The sequence below is a fragment of the Papio anubis genome, chromosome 2 (assembly GCF_008728515.1).
Source record: "Papio anubis isolate 15944 chromosome 2, Panubis1.0, whole genome shotgun sequence".
Classification (NCBI taxonomy): domain Eukaryota; kingdom Metazoa; phylum Chordata; class Mammalia; order Primates; family Cercopithecidae; genus Papio; species Papio anubis.
Genome location: NC_044977.1, coordinates 102,301,036 through 102,323,146, shown reverse-complemented (window position 1 = coordinate 102,323,146; position 22,111 = coordinate 102,301,036). Strand labels below are relative to the sequence as shown.

The 22,111-nt window shown below is 43.3% G+C and overlaps 1 protein-coding gene across 5 annotated transcripts in view; it reads left to right on the top strand.

Annotated features, from left to right (window-relative positions):
• Positions 1–22,111, top strand: part of XYLB (xylulokinase) — an 82,253-nt gene that overhangs the window by 53,214 nt on the left and 6,928 nt on the right. For 3 of the 5 annotated variants that reach the window (XM_021934554.2, XM_017955587.3, XM_021934553.2), the window contains exons 16-18: positions 3,040–3,098; positions 5,111–5,198; positions 8,969–9,063. In XM_021934554.2, the coding sequence (XP_021790246.1) occupies positions 3,040–3,098; positions 5,111–5,198; positions 8,969–9,063 (242 nt within the window). Of the gene's footprint in view, positions 1–3,039; positions 3,099–5,110; positions 5,199–8,968; positions 9,064–14,794; positions 16,444–22,111 lie in introns of those variants that run through there. The other 2 variants (XM_003894668.4, XM_009201175.4) reach the window with 1 other exon arrangement.

The following is a 22,111-nucleotide window of genomic DNA, read 5'->3' as shown; positions in this document are numbered from 1 at the left end:
ACGCCCAGCTAATTTTGTATTTTTAGTAGAGACAGGATTTCACCATGTTGACCAGGCTGATCTCAAACTCCTGACCTCAGGTGATCCACCTGCCTCGGCCTCCCAAAGTGCTGGGATTACAGGCATGAGCCACCATGCCCAGCCAATTAATAGTGATTTTGAGCAGCTCTTTGTAACTGGTTTCTTTCTCTGAATTGGCTATGTACATCCTTTCCCATTTTTCTATTTGATTTCCTATCTTTATCTTACTGATTTGCAGGAGTTTATTGTATACTTTGAATGTTAGGTTGTTGACAGTTTTTTGTTGCAGGTATCTCTCATTTGTCTGTTGCTTATTTATAGTGTCAGCAATTTAACAGAATTTTGATTAAATTCATCAATTTTTCATCTTACATTTTATGCTTTTGAGGTATTGTTTAAGATATTTTCCCCCTACTCCAGTATCATAGAAGTACTGTTTTATGTTTTTCCTGTTGATGTTACAATTTTACCTTCCACATTTAGGACTTTGATCCATCTGGAGTCGTTGCGAATGGTGTAACTTGGGATCCAGTTTAATTTTTTCCACATGTTGGTCCAGTTTTCCAAACACTGTCTACTAAGTGGTCTGTTTATCCCATTACTTGTAGTGCCCCCTTTATCATTTATCCAGTTCCTATATATACATGGGTCTTTCTCTGTACTCCCTTTCATTTTTTTTTTTCCTTTTTTGGAGACAAGGTCTCACTTTGCCGCCCAGGCTGGAGTGTAGCGGCGCGGTCTCAGCTCACTGCAACCTCCACCTCCTGGGCTCAAGTGTTCCTCCCGCCTCAGCATCCCGAGTAGCTAGGACTACAGACACGTGCTACCATGCCTGGCTAATTTTAAAATATTTTTTGTAGAGACAGGGTCTTGCCATGTTGCCCAGGCTGGTCTCAAACTCCTGAGCTCAAGTGATCTGCCTGCCTTGGCCTCCCAAAGTGCTGGGATTACAGGCGTGAGCCCCGGTGCCCGACCTACACTCCTGTTTCTACTTCATGGGTTTATTGGGTCTTGTTCTTGAGGCAGAAAACCTGTTGTATTATTGTGGCTTTGTAGTATGTTTGCATTAGTTGGCTAGGGCTGCCATAAGAATGTGCCACAGAATGGGTGGCTTCAGCAACAGAAATTAATTTTCTCACAATTCTGGAGGCTAAATGTCTGCGATCAAGGTGTCGGCAGGGTTGATTTCTTCTTAGGCCTCTTTCCTTAGTTTGTAGATGGCCATCTTCTTCCTGTGTCTCCTCCTGTGTGTCCCTGTGTCTTCATTTTCTCTTCTCCTAAGGACATCAGTCCTACTGGATTAGGGCCCACCCCTAATGACTTCATTTTTATCTTAATTACCTCTTTAAAGAGGTAATGTCTGTCTTTATCTTCAAATACACTCACATTCTGAGATACTGGGGTTTAGGACTTCCACATATAAATTTAGGGTAGACACATTTCAGCCCATAATAATGTTTTAATATGTAGTATAGCAATTATCCCCTCCTTGCTTTTCTTTTTAAAATATTGTCTGAGCTGTTTATAGGTTTTCATTTTTCCATAAATATTTTATAAGAAATTGGTCTAGTTCCTTAAAAGAGTCCAGTTGGAATTTTTATTTAGGTTGAATAGAATGTATACATTAATTGGAAAAGATTGACATGTTTATAATGTTAATTCATATTCATTCAAGATCATGGAATATCTTTTAATTTATTTAGATATTTTTTTTTGTACTTTAACAACAATTTCAACTTTTTCTTCATAGAGACTTTTGAATTCTTTGTTAAGGTATTCCCTTATATGTAAGGCTACCTTACATTTCTGGTTGCTGTTGTGAATGATAATTTATTTTCTATCACGTTTGCTAGTTGATTATTATTAGAAATGCCATTGATTATTAGAAGTTGATTTTGTATCTGGCAAACTTATTAAACTCTTGTTAGTTTTATTAGTTTGCTTATTCTTTATTTTTTCCAAGTAGATGGACTATTGTCTGCAAATGACAGTTTTCTTTTCCTTTCTTTCAATACTTAAACATTTTAGTTGCTTTTGTTATCTTGTGGCATTGACTGGTAGGTCTGTGTTAAACAGCGGACTGGATACTGTGAATCTTTGTTTTGTTTGTAGTTGTATTCGTTATCTATTGCCATGTAACAAATTATCTCAAAATTTAGCAGCTTAAAACAGTAATAAATGTTTACTCTCTTATACAATTTCTTTGGGTCAAGAATTTGGTTTCAGCATAGTTGGGTGATTCTGATTGAGGATATCTCCTGAGGTTGCAGTCACAATGTCATCTGGGGCTGCAGTCATCTGAAGGCTTGACTGAGGCTGGAAGATCTGCCTCCCTGCTGGCTCACTTGCATGACTGTTGGCAGGAGGCCTCAGTCCACTCCCATGTAGACCTCTCCCTAGGGCTGATTGAGTGTCTTCAGGATGTGGCACTTAGCTTCCCCCAAAGTTAGTGATCCAAGAGAGCGTGATCTGTGTCAGAGCGAGATAGAAGCCTCAATGTCTTTTATCATCTAGTCTTGGACTTCACACTCCATCATTTTCACAAGGTTCTGTTGGGTATACATGTCAGCCCTATTGAATGTGAGAGGGGACTACTTGAAGGTGTGAATATCAGGAGGGAGGGATTATGTGGAGGCCATTTTGGAATCTGGCTGGTACACTATCCTGAAAGAAAGTGCTTCTAAATCTCTGTTAAGAATGACATTTGTTATAAGTTGTGGATATATGACTTTTATCTTTAAAGAAGTTACCTTCTGCTCCTGTTTTGTTGAGATATTTAAAACAAAAAAAATTATTAAAGACAGTTAAGGTGAGTGGGGCAGCAACCTCACAAGCAAATGAATGTGACAGGCCTGCATGCACAGAGCCACCTTTGGATCTCTACCAGATTCCTGTGTGATGAGCGGGAGGCATTGGCCCATCATGAACCCTCTGTAGCTGAAGAACTCTGCACAAACAGCCCTTTCTGCCTTGGGAGAACTGGCATAGCTATTTCACTTTTTTTATTTTCCCTTGTAGTGTCCAAGACAAAGATTTTGGCCACAGGAGGAGCATCTCACAATAGAGACATCTTACAGGTAAGTGTTGGTAGTGGGACTTACACCATGGCCTCTCCCATGTCTGTTACTTCTTTTTTTTTTTTTTTTGTGCCAAATTTTTATTTGCCTGCATGCACAGTACACTAAGAAAACTGAAGAGTAAATATACATTCTGAGGCATGCTTTTCTTTTCTCTTTTCTTTTTTTTTTATATTATATTTTATGTTCTAGGGTACATGTGCACAACGTGCAGGTTTGTTACATATGTATACATGTGCCATGTTGGTGTGCTGCACCCATTAACTCGTCATTTACATTAGGTATATCTCCTAATGCTATCCCTCCCCCCTCCCCTACCCCACAACAGGCCCCAGTGTGTGATGTTCCCCTTCCTGTGTCCAAGTGATCTCATTGTTCAATTCCCACCTATGAGTGAGAACATGTGGTGTTTGCTTTTCTGTTCTTGTGATAGTTTGCTGAGAATGATGGTTTCCAGCTGCATCCATGTCCCTACAAAGGACACGAACTCATCCTTTTTTATGACTGCGTAGTATTCCATGGTGTATATGTGCCACATTTTCTTACGTCTGCTACTTCTAAGAGCCAGAGACTCAACAGGAAGTACAGTCTCCATTCCCACTCCTGCAGGAATGGGGAGTTCTTAGCTCACACTCTCCAGGAAGCAGCTCTGTTGCCTTACAGCTCACACTGTGAGTGGAATCTGTCTCACATGCAGGTGAATTCTACGGCTGTGTACAATCCGCTGTCTGACACCAGCATGTCCTCTAGAGTCACATGGAAAGTGCCTGTTCTTCCACATGGCAAACCTTCTCACATCTAATGCCAGTGTTCTTGTCTTCCTCAAGGCCTCTGCCTTCCAATTTAACCATCGCCGATTCTCCAACTAGTCCTGTTGTAACACAGTTGCCAGACTGTTACTGTCCTTCTGGTCCTTCATTATGCCAGAAACATATGACCAAAAGTAGAATCAACCTGCAGATGTCTGACTCTCAGACTGTCACCTGTGGGTCTGTCAGATCCTGTTATGGGGACACTGTGCATTTTTGGGTGTAGCCTGGGGCTGCCTTAACTGTTAGAGTAATTGTATTAGCTGTTCACTTGTGATTACCTATCTTAGGTAAGATTTTCTAGAAACAAAGCCTGAAATGGGAATTCTTCTATAAGCAGTTTGTTGAGAGAGTACTCCCAGGAAGAAGGAAGTGTGGGACTCAGGGTAGTGCAGAGGAAGAAGGATAAGTGAGGATATGGTCTTGTCTGGAGTCTACTTCCCCTCCATCCTGGTGGGGAGACAGGACTCTAGAACATGAATTATACCACAGAACTGGTTTTACCTTGCGACAAAGGGCCAACAGGACACCTTAGGGAGGGTGAGTAAGTTTCCTGTGAGTGGTGGCCTATGCTAAGCCAAGGTCAGCTTTCTTGAGGAAGTAGTGCTGCAAGCCATTAGTAGCCAGTACTCACAGCAGCTGGGGCGGGATGCACAACGGTCCAGTGAGGGGGATCTGTGTAGGCATCAGTGGCATCTACTACAATATCCCTGGTCAACTAAGACCTCCCGCAAGTTCTTTCCATGTGAACTCCTCTTAGTACAGGTCCTCCATTTGAAATGTGTGCAATTTATTTTTGAACCTAAATGGGAAACTTCACCACTATCCCCTTGAAACATGCCCTTGTTAGTTTGGGTTTGTTTGGGCTTGTTAATATTAGTCTAATACCCAGCTGTCTCCAGCCCTAGGTCAGTGCCATTTGCTAAGCATACTTCCTAAATCTTCTGCTGTCTTTGGTGAAATGGCTAAAAAGTACAGGGACAGCCTGGGGAGCTGTGGCCCTCCACTAGGGACTTTCCCCAGGTCATCCTGACTATTATCACCAGGGTAGCATGACCAAGCGTACTCCTCTTAAGGCAGTCGAAGTGGAATGGAAGGCGTCAGAAGACATATGAGGGAGAGAGCTTGGAAAGTGCATCCCACAACATCTGTGTTCCCTCTGAGGAGTGGCTCACCACAGTAGAACCTCTGTGTCCTTTTCAGGTGCTTGCAGATGTGTTTGGTGCCCCGGTGTATGTTATAGACACTGCCAACTCAGCCTGTGTGGGTTCTGCATACCGAGCTTTTCATGGTAGGTCGATGGAGGGAGACAGCTGTCTCTGGAAGTGGCCAGGACATGGGGTGGGCTGAGGAGGGTGGAAATGGGAGAGTGAGGTGTTCCCAGTCTTTGGGGACATTGGAGTCTTGGGGACTTCAGCTTCATTTTTCTAGCACCCAGCAGGTGAGAACCAGCCCATACTCTCTTTTCCTTTATTCTTTGCTTAAATTGGGGAAAAAAGGCTGGGTCCTAACTGAATGAAGTCTGGTCAGAGTTAAGGTCAGCACAGGGACACGGGAAAAGAACACAGGGCATGGTTGAGGGCACGTGGGCATGGGTCTGGACAGCTAGAGAGCAGGAGAGGTGGACAAAGTCCAGAGCCGTCTTTTCAGCAAGAACAAAAGTTGAAACAAAGGGGAAGACTTCAGGCCCAAGCAGTCCAGCACCCTGGACAGCGCCATGGAGCCCTGTTGCCCTGATGGAGGCCTCGCTGAAACTCTGGGCATTAAGGGAAGCTCCCTGATCTAGGCGAGTTCTGGCGGGAGCAGCACATACCCGCAAGGGCATTCGTCCTTCAAGTTGGATCAATTTGCCCTGCCTCCTGCCTGTTCAGGGAGCTCCTGTAGCAGCCCAAGTGGTTCTATTCTTTTCATGTTCTTAACTTTTTAACATACTTATTTCAGCTTATATTTTTCTTTTCTTTTCTTTTTCTTTTTCTTTTTTTTTTTTTTTTTTGAGACAGAGTCTTGCTCTGTTACCCAGGCTGGAGTGCAGTGGCTTAATCTCCGCTCACTCCAAGCTCCATCTCCTGGGTTCACACCATTCTCCTGCCTCAGCCTCCCGAGTAGCTGGGACTACAGGCGCCCACCACCACGCCCAGCTAATTTTTTGTATATTTAATAGAGGAGAGGTTTCACCGTGTTAGCCAGGATGGTCTCAATCTCCTGACTTTGTGATCCGCCCTTGGCCTCCCAAAGTACTGGGATTACAGGTGTGAGCCACCACACCCGGCCTAAGCTTATATTTTTCTATCAACGTTGAGAATTAATCAGGCAACATATCCTTCTCTTAATTAACCTTGGCGGGGTGTGGTGGCTCATGCCTGTAATCCCAGCACTTTGGGAGACCAAGGCAGGTGGATCACAAGGTCAGGAGTTCGAGACCAGCCTGGCTAGTATGGTGAAACCACGTCTCTACTAAAAATACAAAAATTAGCTGGGCGTAGTGGCACACGACTGTAGTCCCAGCTACTCAGGAGGCTGAGGCAGGAGAATTGCTTGAACCTGGGAGGCAGAGGTTGCAGTGAGCCGAGACTGCACCATTGCACTCCAGCCTGGGTGACAAAGCGAGACTCCATCTCAAAAAAAAAAAAAAATAATTAACCTCTTACCCTTTTATTCTCTCCCCACCCCATCTACCTTACCCCGCCTCATGCCACATCCTATATCAAGATCACTTGGGAATTTATTTCCAGATTCTTATATTAAGTACATTTAACATCATATTGGCTTTTATTCACACTTACCCATGAGTCTGCCTGCCTTTTTTTGTTCGTTCGTTCGTTCGTTTGTTCCTTCCTTCCTTCCCTCCTTCTTTCCTTCCTTCCTTCCTTCCTTCCTTCCTTCCTTCCTTCCTTCCTTCCTTCCTTCCTTCCTTCCTTTCTCTGTTTCTTACTTTTTCTTTTTTTTTAAACTTCCTGACATTTCAGTCAGGCGCAGTGGCTCACACCTATAATCCCAGCACTTTGGGAGGCCAAGATGGGCAGATTATAAGGTCAGGAGATCGAGATCATCCTGGCCAACAGGGTGAAACCCCATCTCTACTAAAATACAAAAAAAAAAAAAAAAATTAGCTGGGCATGGTGGCACATGCCTGTAGTCCCAGCTACTCGGGAGGCTGAGGCAAGGGAATAGCTTGAACCCAGGAAGGGGAGGCTGTAGTGAGCTGTTGCAGTGAGCCAAGATCACGCCACTGCACTCCGGCCTGGCGACAGAGCAAGACTCCGTCTCAAAAAACAAACAAACAAACAAACAAACAAAAAACTTCTTCTTTCTCCTTTATTTCTATGCTGAGGTTTTGTTTTGTTTTGTTTGAGACATGGTCTCTGTTGTCCAGCCTGGAGTGCAGTGGTGTAGTCATGGCTCACTGCAGCCTCCACCTCCTAGGCTCACGTGATCTTCCCACCCCCACCTCAGCCTCCCAGGTAGCTGGGACTACAGGCACACACCACCACACCTGGCTAATTTTTGTAGAGATAGGGTTTGGCCATGTTGCCCAGGCTGAACCCGAACTCCTAGGCTCAAGTGATCCATCCACCTCAACCTCCCAAAGTGCTAGGATTACAGGCATGAATCCTCGTGCTACGATTACCACATCCAAGCTGTGTGGTAGTTTTGTTGGAATATACAACCTAAATAAATATTGTAAGAGAGAATTCAATAGGTGATGGTTTTGAGGCCTGACATGTCCAGCAAGGCCTTTGTTTCATCCTTCCAAAGATTGCCTGGGTAAAAGACTCTATGTTCAAAATACTTTTCCTGAGAACTTTGAAGATACTCTTCCATAATCTTCTGGCCTTCAGGGTGGCTGAATAGAAGTATGGGGTCCACTTCATAATTATTTTGTGGAAGTGGGAAAGGAGTTGCCCTTTAGGGACTTCACTGCTATCCTGCACTGTGTTTTGTTTTGTTCTTTTTCCCTTTCTGTGCTTGCCAAAGGGTACCTGGGCCACTGCCCTGCTCTGCCCTCCAAAACCAAAGCCTGAGCCAAATCTTAGCTCACTGGTCCCCACCCAGAGGGTTACTAACCGCTTCATTTAGAGATCTCTTCTCCCCAGCTGGGCCTGGGGATGACTGTCTTGTGTAGCGTCTGCGAGTATGAGCGGAGATGGGACTAGAGTCTTCTCTTGCTGTCCACCCCACCACCATCCCAGTCCCACATCCATTCTGCTCTGAGCTGGAATTTTCTAGCATTTGGTTAGGAAAACTGCTCCTCACGTCTTCAGAGGGCCCTTCTTCACTCCTGGTGGTGGTGTGTTTCTCTGTCTATCTGACGCTACTACTTACCTTGCCTAGAAATTGCTCATTGTTTCTTGCCCACCAATGGCAACCTTCCCCCTGCTACTCATTTGCTTGGTGAGTAATTATTGAGTCCCTTCTGTATGCCAGATGATGTGCTAGGCACCATGGTTATAGTGGTGACCCAGAGAGACACCTCAGCCAAAGAGGGATCTTAAGCCAATACTCACTGAAACATATGGCACAAGTTGGGAAAAGTGCTCTGAGGAAAAGCAGATGGTGCTGAGGGCTAAGGAGGGCCTCCTGAACAAGTGATGGTGCTAGGTGCATCTTAGCGTGTGAAGAGTGGAAAGAACATTCCGCACAGTGAAAAGGCTCTGAGGCAGCATGAGTGGAGATGAGACCAGGCTGTCCAGAATGTGGTGAACGAGGGGAGAGAGGAGGGGCAGGCAGACCCTTCCCCATCATATGTCGAGGTTACCTGGCCCATTCCATGAAAGGCACAACCACAAAGAGCAAGACAAGCTAGGTCCTGCTGGAGACAAGCCTGCGCTTGGCATTTTTTTGTTTTGTGTTGTAATTTTATTGAGGTACAATCTATATGACATAAAAATCATCCATTTTAAGTGTCCAATTCATTGATTTTTCATAAATGTACTGAATTGTGCAACCGTCACTATAATCCAGTTTTAGAAGAGTTTGCCACCCCAGTGAGATCCTTCATGGTGTTTATGATTAGTTTTCATTTGCAACATGCACTAACATGAAGTGAGTTTTCCCTTCTAGGTCTTGCAGGTGGAAGAGATGTGCCCTTTTCAGAGGTTGTGAAGTTAGCTCCAAATCCCAGACTAGCTGCTACCCCAAGCCTGGGAGCTTCTCAGGTGAGAGACCGTCAGAATTTGTTTATAACATTTGCATTATGAAAGCTCGCTAGGGTTTTTCCCCCACCAACAGGTCACCTACATTGAACTTGATGTGCTCAACTAAAGGAGAAATTCTGCTTTATTGAAATTATCAAGAAAATGGAGCAAAAGAGCCAGGTTGTCTGCTGCAAGTCACAGATGCTGCTGATTTTACAGCCAGGGTCAGATGGATTGCTGGGCATATTTTTATTGCTTCGTATGCCTCACGGTGGGCCCTTCCATGTCACTGGGCTATAAAAGCTACTGAAAGGATCCGTCACTGAAACTCAAGACATGCTGGATTTCTAGCACTCAAATCTCAAGTCTAGACCCAAGATAGCTGTGCAGTCACCCAGGCCAGGAAACCCCTGTGAAGGCAGACCTCACTTGTTGCAGGTTGGGTTCCTCAGAAAGCAGAGTCTGAGATGTCAACTAAGATATATGAGGTTTATGGGAGTGGGAGGAGTTGCTCTTGGAATCTCCAGCTGTAGAAAGGAAAGGGAGTAGACAGGATTGGACAGAGGGAGAAGGTGAGCGGCAGTGCAATTTCTGGAGCCTAAGCTATTCCTACAGAAAGCTCTGAAGCTGAGGTGACCTTTAGAGTTTTATCCAGTTGCGCTAAGGGGCTGGGCCTTTATACCCCATGTCAATCAGTCATCACATGTGGGCCACCCCAGGAGGGGGTGAGGCAGCTCTTTATAGCGAAAGCAATCTCCAAAGCGGGCAGCTGAGGACTGTCTGCCAACAGCACTCCCAGCAGTTGGGAGAATAAGTTCTTCGTTCCTGAGGTGAATCTGGATGGTACACCACAGCATCCGCCACACCACTGTACCTGTTTGCAGAAGGGTCTGGCAGCCCAGCAGCAGGGGTGGGTGCATCTTGTAAGGAACTGTGAAGGCTCTGACATTTACCTGACTTGCAAGCTAACAGGTGAGCCTGCCAGTTTTGTAGTGGCAGGCAGAAGACACAGGACTCCTGGATCAGAGACAAAGGGCTTTATTATGATGAACTCACGGTTCATCAGGAAGCATGAGCCTTCATGCTTGCATCAGTTTCCCTTGGCCTCCAAATTCCACAGGGTGATGCAAAGTGTGCCCAGGTGGATACTGTGCACATAATAGGCTGTGATACAACCAAATGATCCCGAGCATAGAAAACTCCCAACCTTGTAAAGGAACTGCGAGCAAACCTGCCCAAACGTTGCCACCAAAGGAGACATTATCCTTATTATTCTTGTCAGCAAACAGACAAACACTCTCTCCAGTGTCTCTGCCCTGGAGACACTATCTATATGTCTCTATGCTTTACAAACATCCTTGAAAAGATAGTCTGAAACGAAAGCTGTCACAAGACATGTAGAAACACCATGGAGAGTTGTCTCCCAGCATATCTTGGAAGTAGGAACTCATGCTGTCTAGGAGACCAGACAAACCACACACACAGGTGTGCCCAAGCATCTGTAATTTTTCTGTTGTGTGTGAGAGGCCACTCGATACACTGAAAAGATTCGATGTCGAGATAAAGGGCACTTAAGTTCTGATTTTTATTCTGCTTCTCCTTCACCATGAGACCTTAAGCAGCACTCCTTGTCTCTAGACCTTTGTTTTTTATCTGTGAAGTGGGTACAACATCTGTCCTGCCTCCCTTTCACCTACTAATTGTGAGGCTTAAAAACAATCCTTGACCGAAATGGCTTTATAGTCTAACAGGAAATCTGGAGGTAGAATTGGTTCAGTAGTTCAACATGAGAACTCTGGTCATGTTCCCTGCAATTCCTCAGGTCAGCAGTGGACAATGGGAACATAATGTGAGCCACGTATGTCATTTAAAATATTCTGGTTGCCTCATTTTTAAAAGTAAAAATAAAAAGAAATGCTTAAAATTAATTTTAATAATACATTTTATTTAATCCACTATATCTGAAGTATTGTCATGTCAAAATGTAATAAATAGAAAAATTACTAATGTGGGGCTGGACGCAGTGGCTCACACCTGTAATCCCAGCACTTTGGGAGGCCGAGGTGGGCAGATTGCTTGAGCCCAGGAGTTCAAGAGCAGCCTGGGCAGCATGGCAAAAACCCCGTCTCTACAAAAAATAAAAAAATTAGCTGGGTGTGGTGGTGCATGCCTGTAATCCCAGCTACTCTGGAGGCTGAGGTGGGAGCATCACTTGAGCCCAGGAGGTGGAGGTTGCAGTAAGCCAAGATCACACCACTGCACTCCAGCCTGGGCGACAGAGACCCTGTCTCAAAAAAAAAAAAAAAAGTTACAAATATGATATTTTACATTTCCTTTTTTGCATGAAGCTTTTGAAATTTGGTGTGCATTTAATACTTACAGTTCTGGGCATGCTTCAAGTATGCAAAGGTGTACATGGCTTGTGGCTACTGTGCTGGATAGTGCAGCTCTGGATGTGCTCACATGGTGGGAGGATGGCTGTAGCTGCCCCAAACATCATGTCTTCACAGCTGTGTTCAAAGGCAGGGATATAGGTGACATTGGATAGAGAGCCTCTCCTCACACACCTCTTGCTCATCAGGGAGAAAAATACTGGCCTATCCCTCCCCTACCCCATATACCCCCAACAGGCTACCACTTGGTCATATATGGTCAATTCTGATTGTAGGAAAGGCTAGGGTAGGGTCTGGCTCTTTCATTCTATCTGGAAGGAGGCCAGCAAGGAGGAAGGTAATTAGGGAAAGTTTTAGGGCAGCACAGCAGCATCTGCCTCATGTAGAGTATGGAGTGGCAAATCCTCGGAGCTGTGTCCCCTGAGCTGATGAGAGTCCCTCATCACTCTCCCTGGCCTGCCCATGGCCGAAATCACTGACAACTCATGGAACCCTTTACCGCTGGATCCAAATCCTCAAAAGCCCTCCCAACAGCGGGTTGCAGCAGTGACGGTCTACGTGATTGTCAGCATACACGACTTATATGCAGACTGCATTTGTGGACTAGAGTTAAACTCCTTGAGAGCAGGGCCACATCCTTCATTCTTTCTGTGGCACCTACAGCACTGCTTGTGCTCAAGCGGAAACTCAAAGCAGTAAGAATGTTTTCTCCCTTGGCTCAGCTGAACGTTGCAGTTTTCTCCATGGGGAGAAATCAAAGCCCCTTACCTTTGTTCTCTGACTTCTTAATGTCCAGTACAGGCTAGGACAACCTTAGGCTCCTCGCCTGTGGGCCTCTTTATAAAGGGTCACCTGTTATCTTTTGCTTTATTTTACTCATGGGGTCTATTCCCAAGTACTTCACAAACACATAGTTCACAGGGTAGAACCAGAACATCAGCTGTGTCACCCTCATTTGGAAGAGCAAAGAAATTTATCCCCCTAAGCCCTTCTAGGCAGCACAGACTCATCGTGGACTTAGAAGCCAGCAGGCTCCCTCTCTCTGGCTCTGACACCCCGTGTAACTGTCCCTGAGCCTTCGCAGACAGAGCTGCTGCAGCTGCACCACGAGTAGGCCCCAGTCGCATAATGAGTTGTTAAAATGCTTGACTTCCAGCTGGGCGTGGTGACTCACGCCTGTAATCCCAGCACTTTCAGAGGCCGAGGCGGATGGATCACCTGAGGTCAGGAGTTACAGACCAGCCTGGCCAACATGGTGAAAACCCGTCTCTACTAAAAAAGAAAAAAACACAAAAATTAACCGGGTGTGGTGCTGCACACCTGTAGTCCCAGCTACTCGAGAGGTTGAGGCATGAGAATCGCTTGAAACTAGGAGGTAGAAGCTACAGTGAATCAAGATTGCACCACTGCACCTCTAACCTGGGTAACAGAGCGAGACCCTGTCTCAAGAAATAAAAAAACACAACTTAACTCTGGAGCAAATTAAACCAAATTAAGAAGGAATGGGGTTGGCATGAGCTCCTGCTTATGTTTACTTGCGAGTCCCAGGAAAATCCAGGTCCTTGGTCTTCAGTGTTGTTTGTGAGACAGCGTGTGCTCGCCTGAAGTGCATCTGCATTTCTCAGGTAAGATGGACAGCCACAGGGAAAACTGCTTACGGGGTTAAAAGAAGGGTAAGAATGTGGGCTTGTGTTTCTTTTTGGTCTTTTTTCTCTGTTGGGCTTTTTGTTTGTTTTGGCTTATAAGGAAGCACACTGTATATATAATTTTGTAGCTTCTTTAAAATTTCTACATTACAACAAATATTTCATTCTTAAAAATGTATGTGCATACCATTTTTAATGATATTCTATCTGGGTCGACCAGGCACGATGGCTCATACCTAGAGTCCCAGCACTATGGGAGGCTGAGGCGGGAGGATCACTTGAGGCCAGGAGTTGGAGACCAGCCTCATCGCTACAAAAAAAAAAAAAAAAAAGTCTGGCAAATTTTTCGCCAGAACCACAATTTACTTGAGCATTTTCCATGCCTTAGCACAGTTGCTTTTAGTTTTTCAATTATAATTAACTCTTCTTAGATAAAGGATTAAAAAAAAAAACTTTCCTATTCTACATGCGAATTTAACCTTTGGTTAACTTTCTAGCTGTTTTCCTTGAGATCTCATAAAAGTGGAATATCAACAGTTTTACTAGACAACGTTGCTTTTGTAAAAATGGCCTTTGCTTGGGAAACTGCATCTGAACTGAGAAAACTGTAACTACCTGGTGAGAAGTCTTCCTCAGGGCCTCCTTGAGTACAGTGACTCCTCCTGAACATGCCTCCTACCTACTAAGCTGTTACAGGAGATACTTTTGTAGGGCATATGAGGTTTTGAAGCCAGGGTCATTCTTTCGTCTGTATGATGTGGATCTCAACTCTTTTTTTTTGAGATGGAGTCTCACTCTGTCACCCAGTCTGGAGTGCGGTGGTGCGATCTCAGCTCACTGAAACCTCATCCTCCTGGGTTCAAGTGATTCTCCTGCCTCAGCCTCTCGAGTAGCTGGGATTACAGGCGCCTGCCACCACGCCCAGCTAATTTTTATATTTTTAGTAGAGACGGGGTTTCACCAGGTTGGTCAGGCTGGTCTTGAACTCCTGACCTCAGGTGATCCACCCGCCTTGGCCTCCCAAAGTGCTGGGATTACAGGCATGAGCCACCGCACACGGCCAGATCTCAGCTCTTTCTGCCTGGGCTGTAACCTGGTTGGGAGACAAAGAGACCCTCTTCTGTACAGCTGTGTGAACTGCTGTATCAACTGCTACATGGTCTTCCATTGAGAGGAGCACCTGCCGCCACTGTGTTTCTCCAGGCTGTCTTCCCTTGGCTCATGGTGGTCTTATACGTCTGAATGTTCAATGGTATCAAAGAAGACCCTTGGCGGACTTGGCATCCTACGTTTAGGATTATTTCCTTAGGAGAGCTTCACCAAAGTAGAATAACTGGGTCCCACACTATGGGCTCCTTAATACAGATATAAAGTCAAGTCTATTTCCCAAAGAGTTGTATCACCAACTTTCACCAGCTGTGCAATGAGGCAGCCATTTCTAGGTACTCTCACCAGAATTTTTTAAAACTTTTGTAGATTTGATCATAAAAACTAGTTTCTTGTCATAATTTATAGTTTAAAAATATCTTAAACTACAGATTTGAGAACTCCTAGCATTCCCTCTTTTGTGAATTGATGCTTGCTTTCTTTTGCCCAGCAAAAAAGTTAAATTGCAAGTAAACGAAATTTAAAAATTTTAAATTGCAAAGTGCAACCAGATGTAAGAGGCATTTCCCCTCTCCCTGTTCTAAACCGCTTTTTCTGCTCTTCTAGGTCTATGAGGCCCTCCTCCCCCAGTATGCCAAACTCGAGCAGAGAATCTTGTCTCAGACCCGGGGGCCTCTGGAGTGAACAGGCATCCCTGTTGCCCCTGCCTGCCCAGATTTACTGACCCCACTTGGAGACATGGCCCCGGACAGCAGGGATCCACTTCCCTGTTCTGAACAGCTCTTCCTGCCTCTGCTGACTCCTTGGAGTGTCCAGGACCATTTTAAAGCCGTCCTCAGCACATCTGCCTGAAGATAGATAGGCACTCGTGTCCTTGTGCCCATGTGCCCGTGTGCCCCAGGGCAGGAAAACATCTCTTTTCCTGTCTTTTATCCCAGGAGGCAGGACAACACTGAGACTGGGATATATCCGATAAAAACTATGACTTTTCCCCTTGTAGAGGCAGAATTAAAGCTAATCTAGGGACTCAAATTAGCAGAATGGGGGAGACAAAGCCCTGTCTCACCCCCTAACCTCATCCTATCTCTTTCTCCAACCCTGACTCTCTGCCCACTCCTCCCCAAACCATGACCCACAGCCGCCCCCACCCCATATCTTGATCCTACCTTCCATCCTCTCCCCCAGTCCAAACCCCACAGCCTCTTCTCTCCCACACCCTGCCCTCCTTGTTTCAGCTGTCTGAGGTGCCTCCCAGAGCCTCTCTTATTTGCCCTATGCTCACCCTCTCCATGCTGTCCCCATTCTCTCCTTTCACCATCTGTTCTCTCCCCCTCCTTCATCTCCTCCCTCCCCAAACTCACCTGGCATAATTCACAACCTCCCACCCAAACGGTGGGCCTGGTGGACGTGCTTCCTGTGCCCTCCTTGTAGCTGTGCCCACAGATCACTGAGAGGGACCACCTCCCAAGTGGCACAGTTTAGAACTTCTCTCTCTTTTTCTCCCTCATTCCCTCTCTCTTCTTGCAGTCCACTTGTTGAAGAAGTTGTGTCATTTCTCTGGAAGAATTTCCCAAATTCTGGATTTCTTTTTTATTTTGGAGTATTTCATCAGCTGAAAAGTTGTGATTCTCACTTTGAGTTTTCTTCCTATATTTGTATAGTGAGTTCCTTTTTCCTTCCTCTTTATCCTTCCTGTTTTACTTTATACCTCTCTATTCCTTGCTCAAATTATTGCAAAAGCCTCCACAGAAAGTCCTCTATGATCTGACTCCTGCAGACTCTTCCAGATTTTTCTTCTGCCCCAGGTCTTTACTGAGCTCAGGACTCCAGCTAAATCAAAATACTCATGTTCTCACCCAGAGTGACAAAATCCTGCAGATAGGTTTAAGACTTGGTGGATCAGAGCAGTAGCTAGTGGGAAGTTAAAAGGAAGGGGCTTAGAAAATGAGTGGGATCAAAGGCATCACTTCTGATGGAGATGAAGCCATCTTGAAAGGGAGTGGTGTCCTTTGGAGGCATGGTGGACGAAAGGGGGCAAAGGAAGCAAGAGGTTAAAGATAACGGCCTGTTAGATACGACAGCAAGGCCAAGATTCCGAAGAAGACAGACAACTCCCCCTAGATGTTACTTTTTAAAGACATTTTACATTATTGGCCAGCAGAAAAAGGCTGTCTTGGACCATGAAACAGTAAACTGTAACAAAACACTTCAACGTGAATTTGAAAATAAATTAAATAATTGTGGATATAAAAGGACACCAGAGATCAGAGATTCAAAACCTCAGAATAAAAATGAAAAAGCTACAAGCATATATGAGAAGATAACTGACTGAACTTGGGAAATAATTTGAACAAAAAGATAAGTCATCACAGATATGAATACTAAATTATACTATATCTTAATGAAAATAGATATGGTCACAAGTACATTAAGGCACGTAGAAGGTAGGAGTAAGAAAAGCTAAGAGAAACAAAACAAACAAAGCAATATTAAAGGAAGAGCCAAAAAGACCCAGAAATAAAATGATAGATAAAGAAGATTGGCAAAGAAAAGATGATACAGGTAAAATTGGAACTCATGAAGACAAAAGATAAGACAGTGGAATAGAGTTAATATTTAAAATTCAAATATTAAAACTCAAACCCAAAAGAACTTTCTGAAAACAAAAGAAAACCTGAAACTTTATCTTGAAAGGGTCTATCTTGTTACTTCGAATATTGACCCAGAATGATGAGCTCTGAGACATATCCTACCAACTATACTTTGAAGCCAAAGGAAAAGAACTATGTAAGCCTGTAGGCCAAAAGACCTAGTCTCTTACAAAGGAAAGATCTGGTTGGCATCAGGCTTCTTAACAAAGCGAGATAGCAATGGGGCAACCTTTTCAAGAAACTCAAAGAAAGTGTGAACTGAGGATTTCATATTTCGCCAAGCTCTCCTTTAAGTATCAAGGATATAGGAAGAAGTTTTAATTACACAAGAACCCAGGGACTATTGTACCCACGACTTCTTCCTTAGAATTCTACTAAAAGACAAGCTTCATCCAACTAGGAGATGATTGGGGAAATGAGCAAAAGGACTGGACGTGACCATTGAATATCTTTGGTTGTAGACCTGAGACCAAATGGAAGTGGGGATAAGGGTGGAAGAACAGTGTTAGTCTATTTTCACACTGCTATAAAGATAGTACCCAGCCGGGCATGGTGGCTCATGTCTGTAATCCCAGCACTTAGGGAGGCCGAGGCAGAAAGATCACCTGAGGTCAGGAGTTTGAGACCAGACTGGCCAACATGGTGAAATCCCGTCTTTACTAAAAATACAAAAATTAGCTGGGTATGGTGGTGCACCCCTGTAATCTCAGCTACTCAGGAGGCTGAGGCATGAGAATTGCTTGAACCTAGGGGCAGAGATTGCAGTGAGCCGAGATCATGCCACTTCACTCCAGCCTGGGTGACAGTGAGACTCTGTCTCAAAAAAATAAAAAATAAATAAAGATAGTACTCAAGACTGGGTAATTTATAAAGAAAAGAGGTTTAATTGACTCAGAGTTCCACATGCTGGGGAGGCCTAAGGAAACCTACAATCATGGCAGAAGGTGAAGGGGAAGCAAGGACCTTCGCATGGTGGCAAAAAAGAGAGAGCATGAACGCACAAGAGAGCAAGCAGGGAAAACTCTTATAAAACCATTGGCTCTCGTGAGAACTTACTATCATGAGAACAGCATGGGAGAAACCACCCCCATGATCCAGTTACCTCCCACCAGGTCTCACCCTCAACACCTGGAGATTACAATTCAAGATGAGATTTGGGTGGGGACACAAGTTCTAATCACATGAAATAGTATCAAATGGTATATGCTTTGACAAGACAGAAGTAACAAAAAAGAAGGGAGAGAGGAAGAGGAAAGTACAAAGAACTCCTTGTTGCTTAGGCAATATGTAGAAGTCAAAGAGCATTATTTAAAGTTGACAAAACAAGTATATGAAGTGTAAGTAAGGAAAAGAAGATTTAGAGCATTAAAGGTGTACTATACTATTTAAAGTAATAGTATAGAATACATAGTATAATTACTAGAATAAAAATGTAAATCTCCATCAATGCTCAAAGAAATAATAATAAAGGCAGTAGATTACAGTGAAAAACATACAGTGAAAAAAGGCAGTAGATTACAGTGAAAACATGCCATCATACAGTAAATATATTAAGTCCAAGCATGTAAGTTAAATCAGTACATGTGAAAGGACTTACCTGTTAAAAGGAATATCAGATTGGCTTACAAACCAATGTCTTATTGTCTGTTATTTATAAGAGACACATCTAAAATAAGTGATTCAGAGAAGCTAAATAAAAAGAGATGGGCAAAAATAGACCGGGCAAGTAGGACCACAGAAGACAAAGATTACAGTATCCATATCTGAAAAGGTAGAATTCAGGAAAAAATAGACAAGACAATGAAGGATACATTAAAATGCTAAAAGCCACAAGTCACAATGAGGATATACTACTTACGAGTGTTACAGCTTCAATTATCTGGTTTGTCAACTTTAAATGATATTCTTTGGCTCCCACCTATTGCCTGTACAACAAAGAACTCTTTGTACTTTCCTCTTTCTCTCTCCCTCGTTTTTCATTGTTTCCATTGTGTTACTTCTACCTTGTTAAAGCACATAACATTTGCATAACAAATTATGCAAGGAAAAATGAATAGAAACCTAGAAATAACAGAGAACTTTAAAACACCTCTGTCTCACCCAAGACTGAAGTTAAGGAGACAAAAAATACATTTAAGGATATAAGTGATCTAAATAACAGTATCTATAAAGTAGATCTAATGAATATATGTTGAACTTTCTACCTTGATAATAAAGAATACTCCTCTAGGGCAAGCGTGATGACTCACACCTGTAATCCCAGCACTTTGGGAGGCTGAGGCAGGTGGATCGCTTGAGCTCAGGAGTTCGAGACCAGCTTGGCCAACGTGGTGAAACCCCATCTCTACAAAAAAATACAAAAATTAGCCAGGCATGGTGGCAGGAGCCTGTAGTCCCTAGGAACTTATGACTCTTCTAGGAATCATAAGATTGTTGTCCCACAGCAGCCTCACACACCTGGCATGTCAGTGATTAAACCCATAGGGTGCTATCTCAAAAATAATTGTGAGTGGGCTTTTGGTACGTAGACTCCAATAAGACACATAAAACCCACAGTACATTTTAGGAAGCTATACTAATGGCATTATCCAGGATTAAAAGGGACTAAATGTTAAAAAACCCTGGACCCCCAACTTTATATGGGCAGCAAGCAGGCATAGTTGCTCAAAAGACAGTTTCTAGGCTGAGCATGGTGGCTCATGCCTGTAATCGCAGCACTTTAAGAGGCCAAGGCGGGCGGATCATGAGGTCAGGAGTTCAAGACCAGCCTGGCCAAAATAGTGAAACCCCATTTCTACTAAAAATACAAAAATTAGCTGGGCATGGTGGTACATGCCTGTGGTCCCAGCAGCTTGGGAGGCTGAGACAGGAGAATCGCTTGAACCCAAGAGGTAGAGGTTGCAGTAAGCTGAGATCTCGCCACTGCACTCCAGCTTGGGCAACAGAGTGAGACTTCGTCTCAAAAAAAAAATAAAAAAATTGTATATGTATCAGCAGGCCGGGCATGGTGTCTCATGCCTGTAATCCTAGAACTTTGGGAGGCTGAAGCAAGTGGATCACCTGAGGTCAGGAGTTCAAGATCAGCCTGGCCAACATGGTGAAACCCTGTCTCTACTAAAAATACAAAAAAAAAGTTAGGTGGGCGTGGTCGCAGACGCCTGTAATCCCAGCTACTCAGGAGACTGAGACAGGAGAATCACTTGAACCTGGAAGGCGGAAGTTGCAGTGAGCTGATACGGCAGCACTGTACTCCAGCCTGGGCGACAGAGCAAGACTCCATCTCAAAAAAAAAAAAAAATATATATATATATATATATACACACACACACACACGTATCAGAAAAAAATGCAAACACACTTTAAGCATATTTTAAAATGCTTACTGACAAAAATCAAAGAGTTTGATAAAATTCTGTGTTACCATGACTGTGGAGCAATAGACATTCGTATACATTTCTGGTAGGAGTGCAATTTTGTGAGACTCCTAAGGAGGGAAATTGGGCAACATCTAACAAAACTAAATATGAGTATGACTGAACCATTCCAATAGGAATCTGCACAAAGACACAATTCCAACATACAAGATAACGTATGTATAAGGTTATTGTGAAATTATTGATAATAGCAAAGTACTTGGGAAAAGGCAAATATACATTAATATAGGACAGATTGAATAGATTATAATGCATCCACACAATAAAAAAGAATGAGGAAGATCTCTATGTACCAATGAGGGGTAAATTCCATAAACAAAGGACAGTTCTCTATTATTCTCTATTATTCTTTTTATTCCCCTTAATAAAGTTTTATAGTTTTTAGTGTATGTCTTACACATATTTTGTTAAATTATTTGATTTTTAAAAAAGATTTTGTGATGAAATGTATGACATTTATCATTTTAACCATTTTTAAGTGGAAAAGTGTTCATTGTTTCAATTGTTTTTACTAACATTTAGGAATATTCCATGGTATGTTGAATTATTCATTGGGAACATATAAAGATCAAATTCAGTAGCGTTAGGTATATTCACGATATTATGCTACCATCACCACCACACATTTCCAAAACCTTTTTATCATTCTAGGCTGCAGCTCTACTCACTAAACAATAACTCCTGTTTTCCTCTCTCCAGCCCTTGATGACCGCTATCCTTTCTCTCTATGGATTTGCCTATTCTAGGTTTTTCATATAAGTGGTATCATACATGTGTCCTCTTGTGTCTGGTTTATTCCACACACATGTAAAACAGTTAATGTTTTAATGTTTTAAATTTAAAGGTTCATTCACATTGTAGCAAGGCTGAATAATATTCTGCTGTCTTTATATACCACATCCTGTTTATCCATTCATCCATCAGTGGACATTTGAGTTGTTTTCACCTTTTGGTGATTGTAAATAATGCTGCTATGAACGTTGCTGTACAAATATCTGTTTGAGTCCGTGCTTTCAATTTTTTGGGTGTATACCTAGAAGTGAAATTGCTGAATCATACAGTAATTCTGTTTAACTTTTTGAGGACCCACCACAGTTTTCCACAGTAGCTGCACCATTTTACATTCCCAGCAGTAATGCACAGGGATCTAGTTTCTCTACATCCTTGTCAACACTTGTTATTTTTCTTTTTTAAAATATATATATAATAGCCATCCTTATGGATGTGAAGTGAAGTTTCATTGTGGTTTTGATTTGTGTTTTCCTAATGACTAGTGATGTTAAGCACTTTTCGTGTTCTTATTGGCCGTTTGTACACATTTAATTGTTTCGATGCTGTTGGAAAAGTGTTTCATTTTTTCGATTGTTTTCGCTAGCATATAGGGATAGTCTATGGTATATGGAATTATTCGTTGCTAACATACAAAAATCATTTTGTTTTTAGATGGAGTCTCGCTCTGTCATCAGGCTGGAGTGAGTGCAGTGGCGCGATCTCGGCTCACTGCAATCTCTGCCTCCTGGGTTCAAGCGATTCTCCTGCCTTAGCCTCCTGAGTAACTGGGATTACAGGCACCCTCCACCATGCACAGCTAATTTTTGTATTTTTAGTAGAGACGGGATTTCACCATGTTGGCCAGGATGGTCTCAATCCCCCGACCTTGTGATCCACCCACCTTGGCCTCCCAAAGTGCTGCGATTACAGGCATAAGCCACCACGCCTGGCCATAAGAATCAATTTTTGTTTGATTTTGTGTCTTGCAACTTTATTAAATTCACTTACTAGTTATGGTAGTATTTTGTATTAGTAGGATATGTAGGATTTCTATCCATCATGTCATG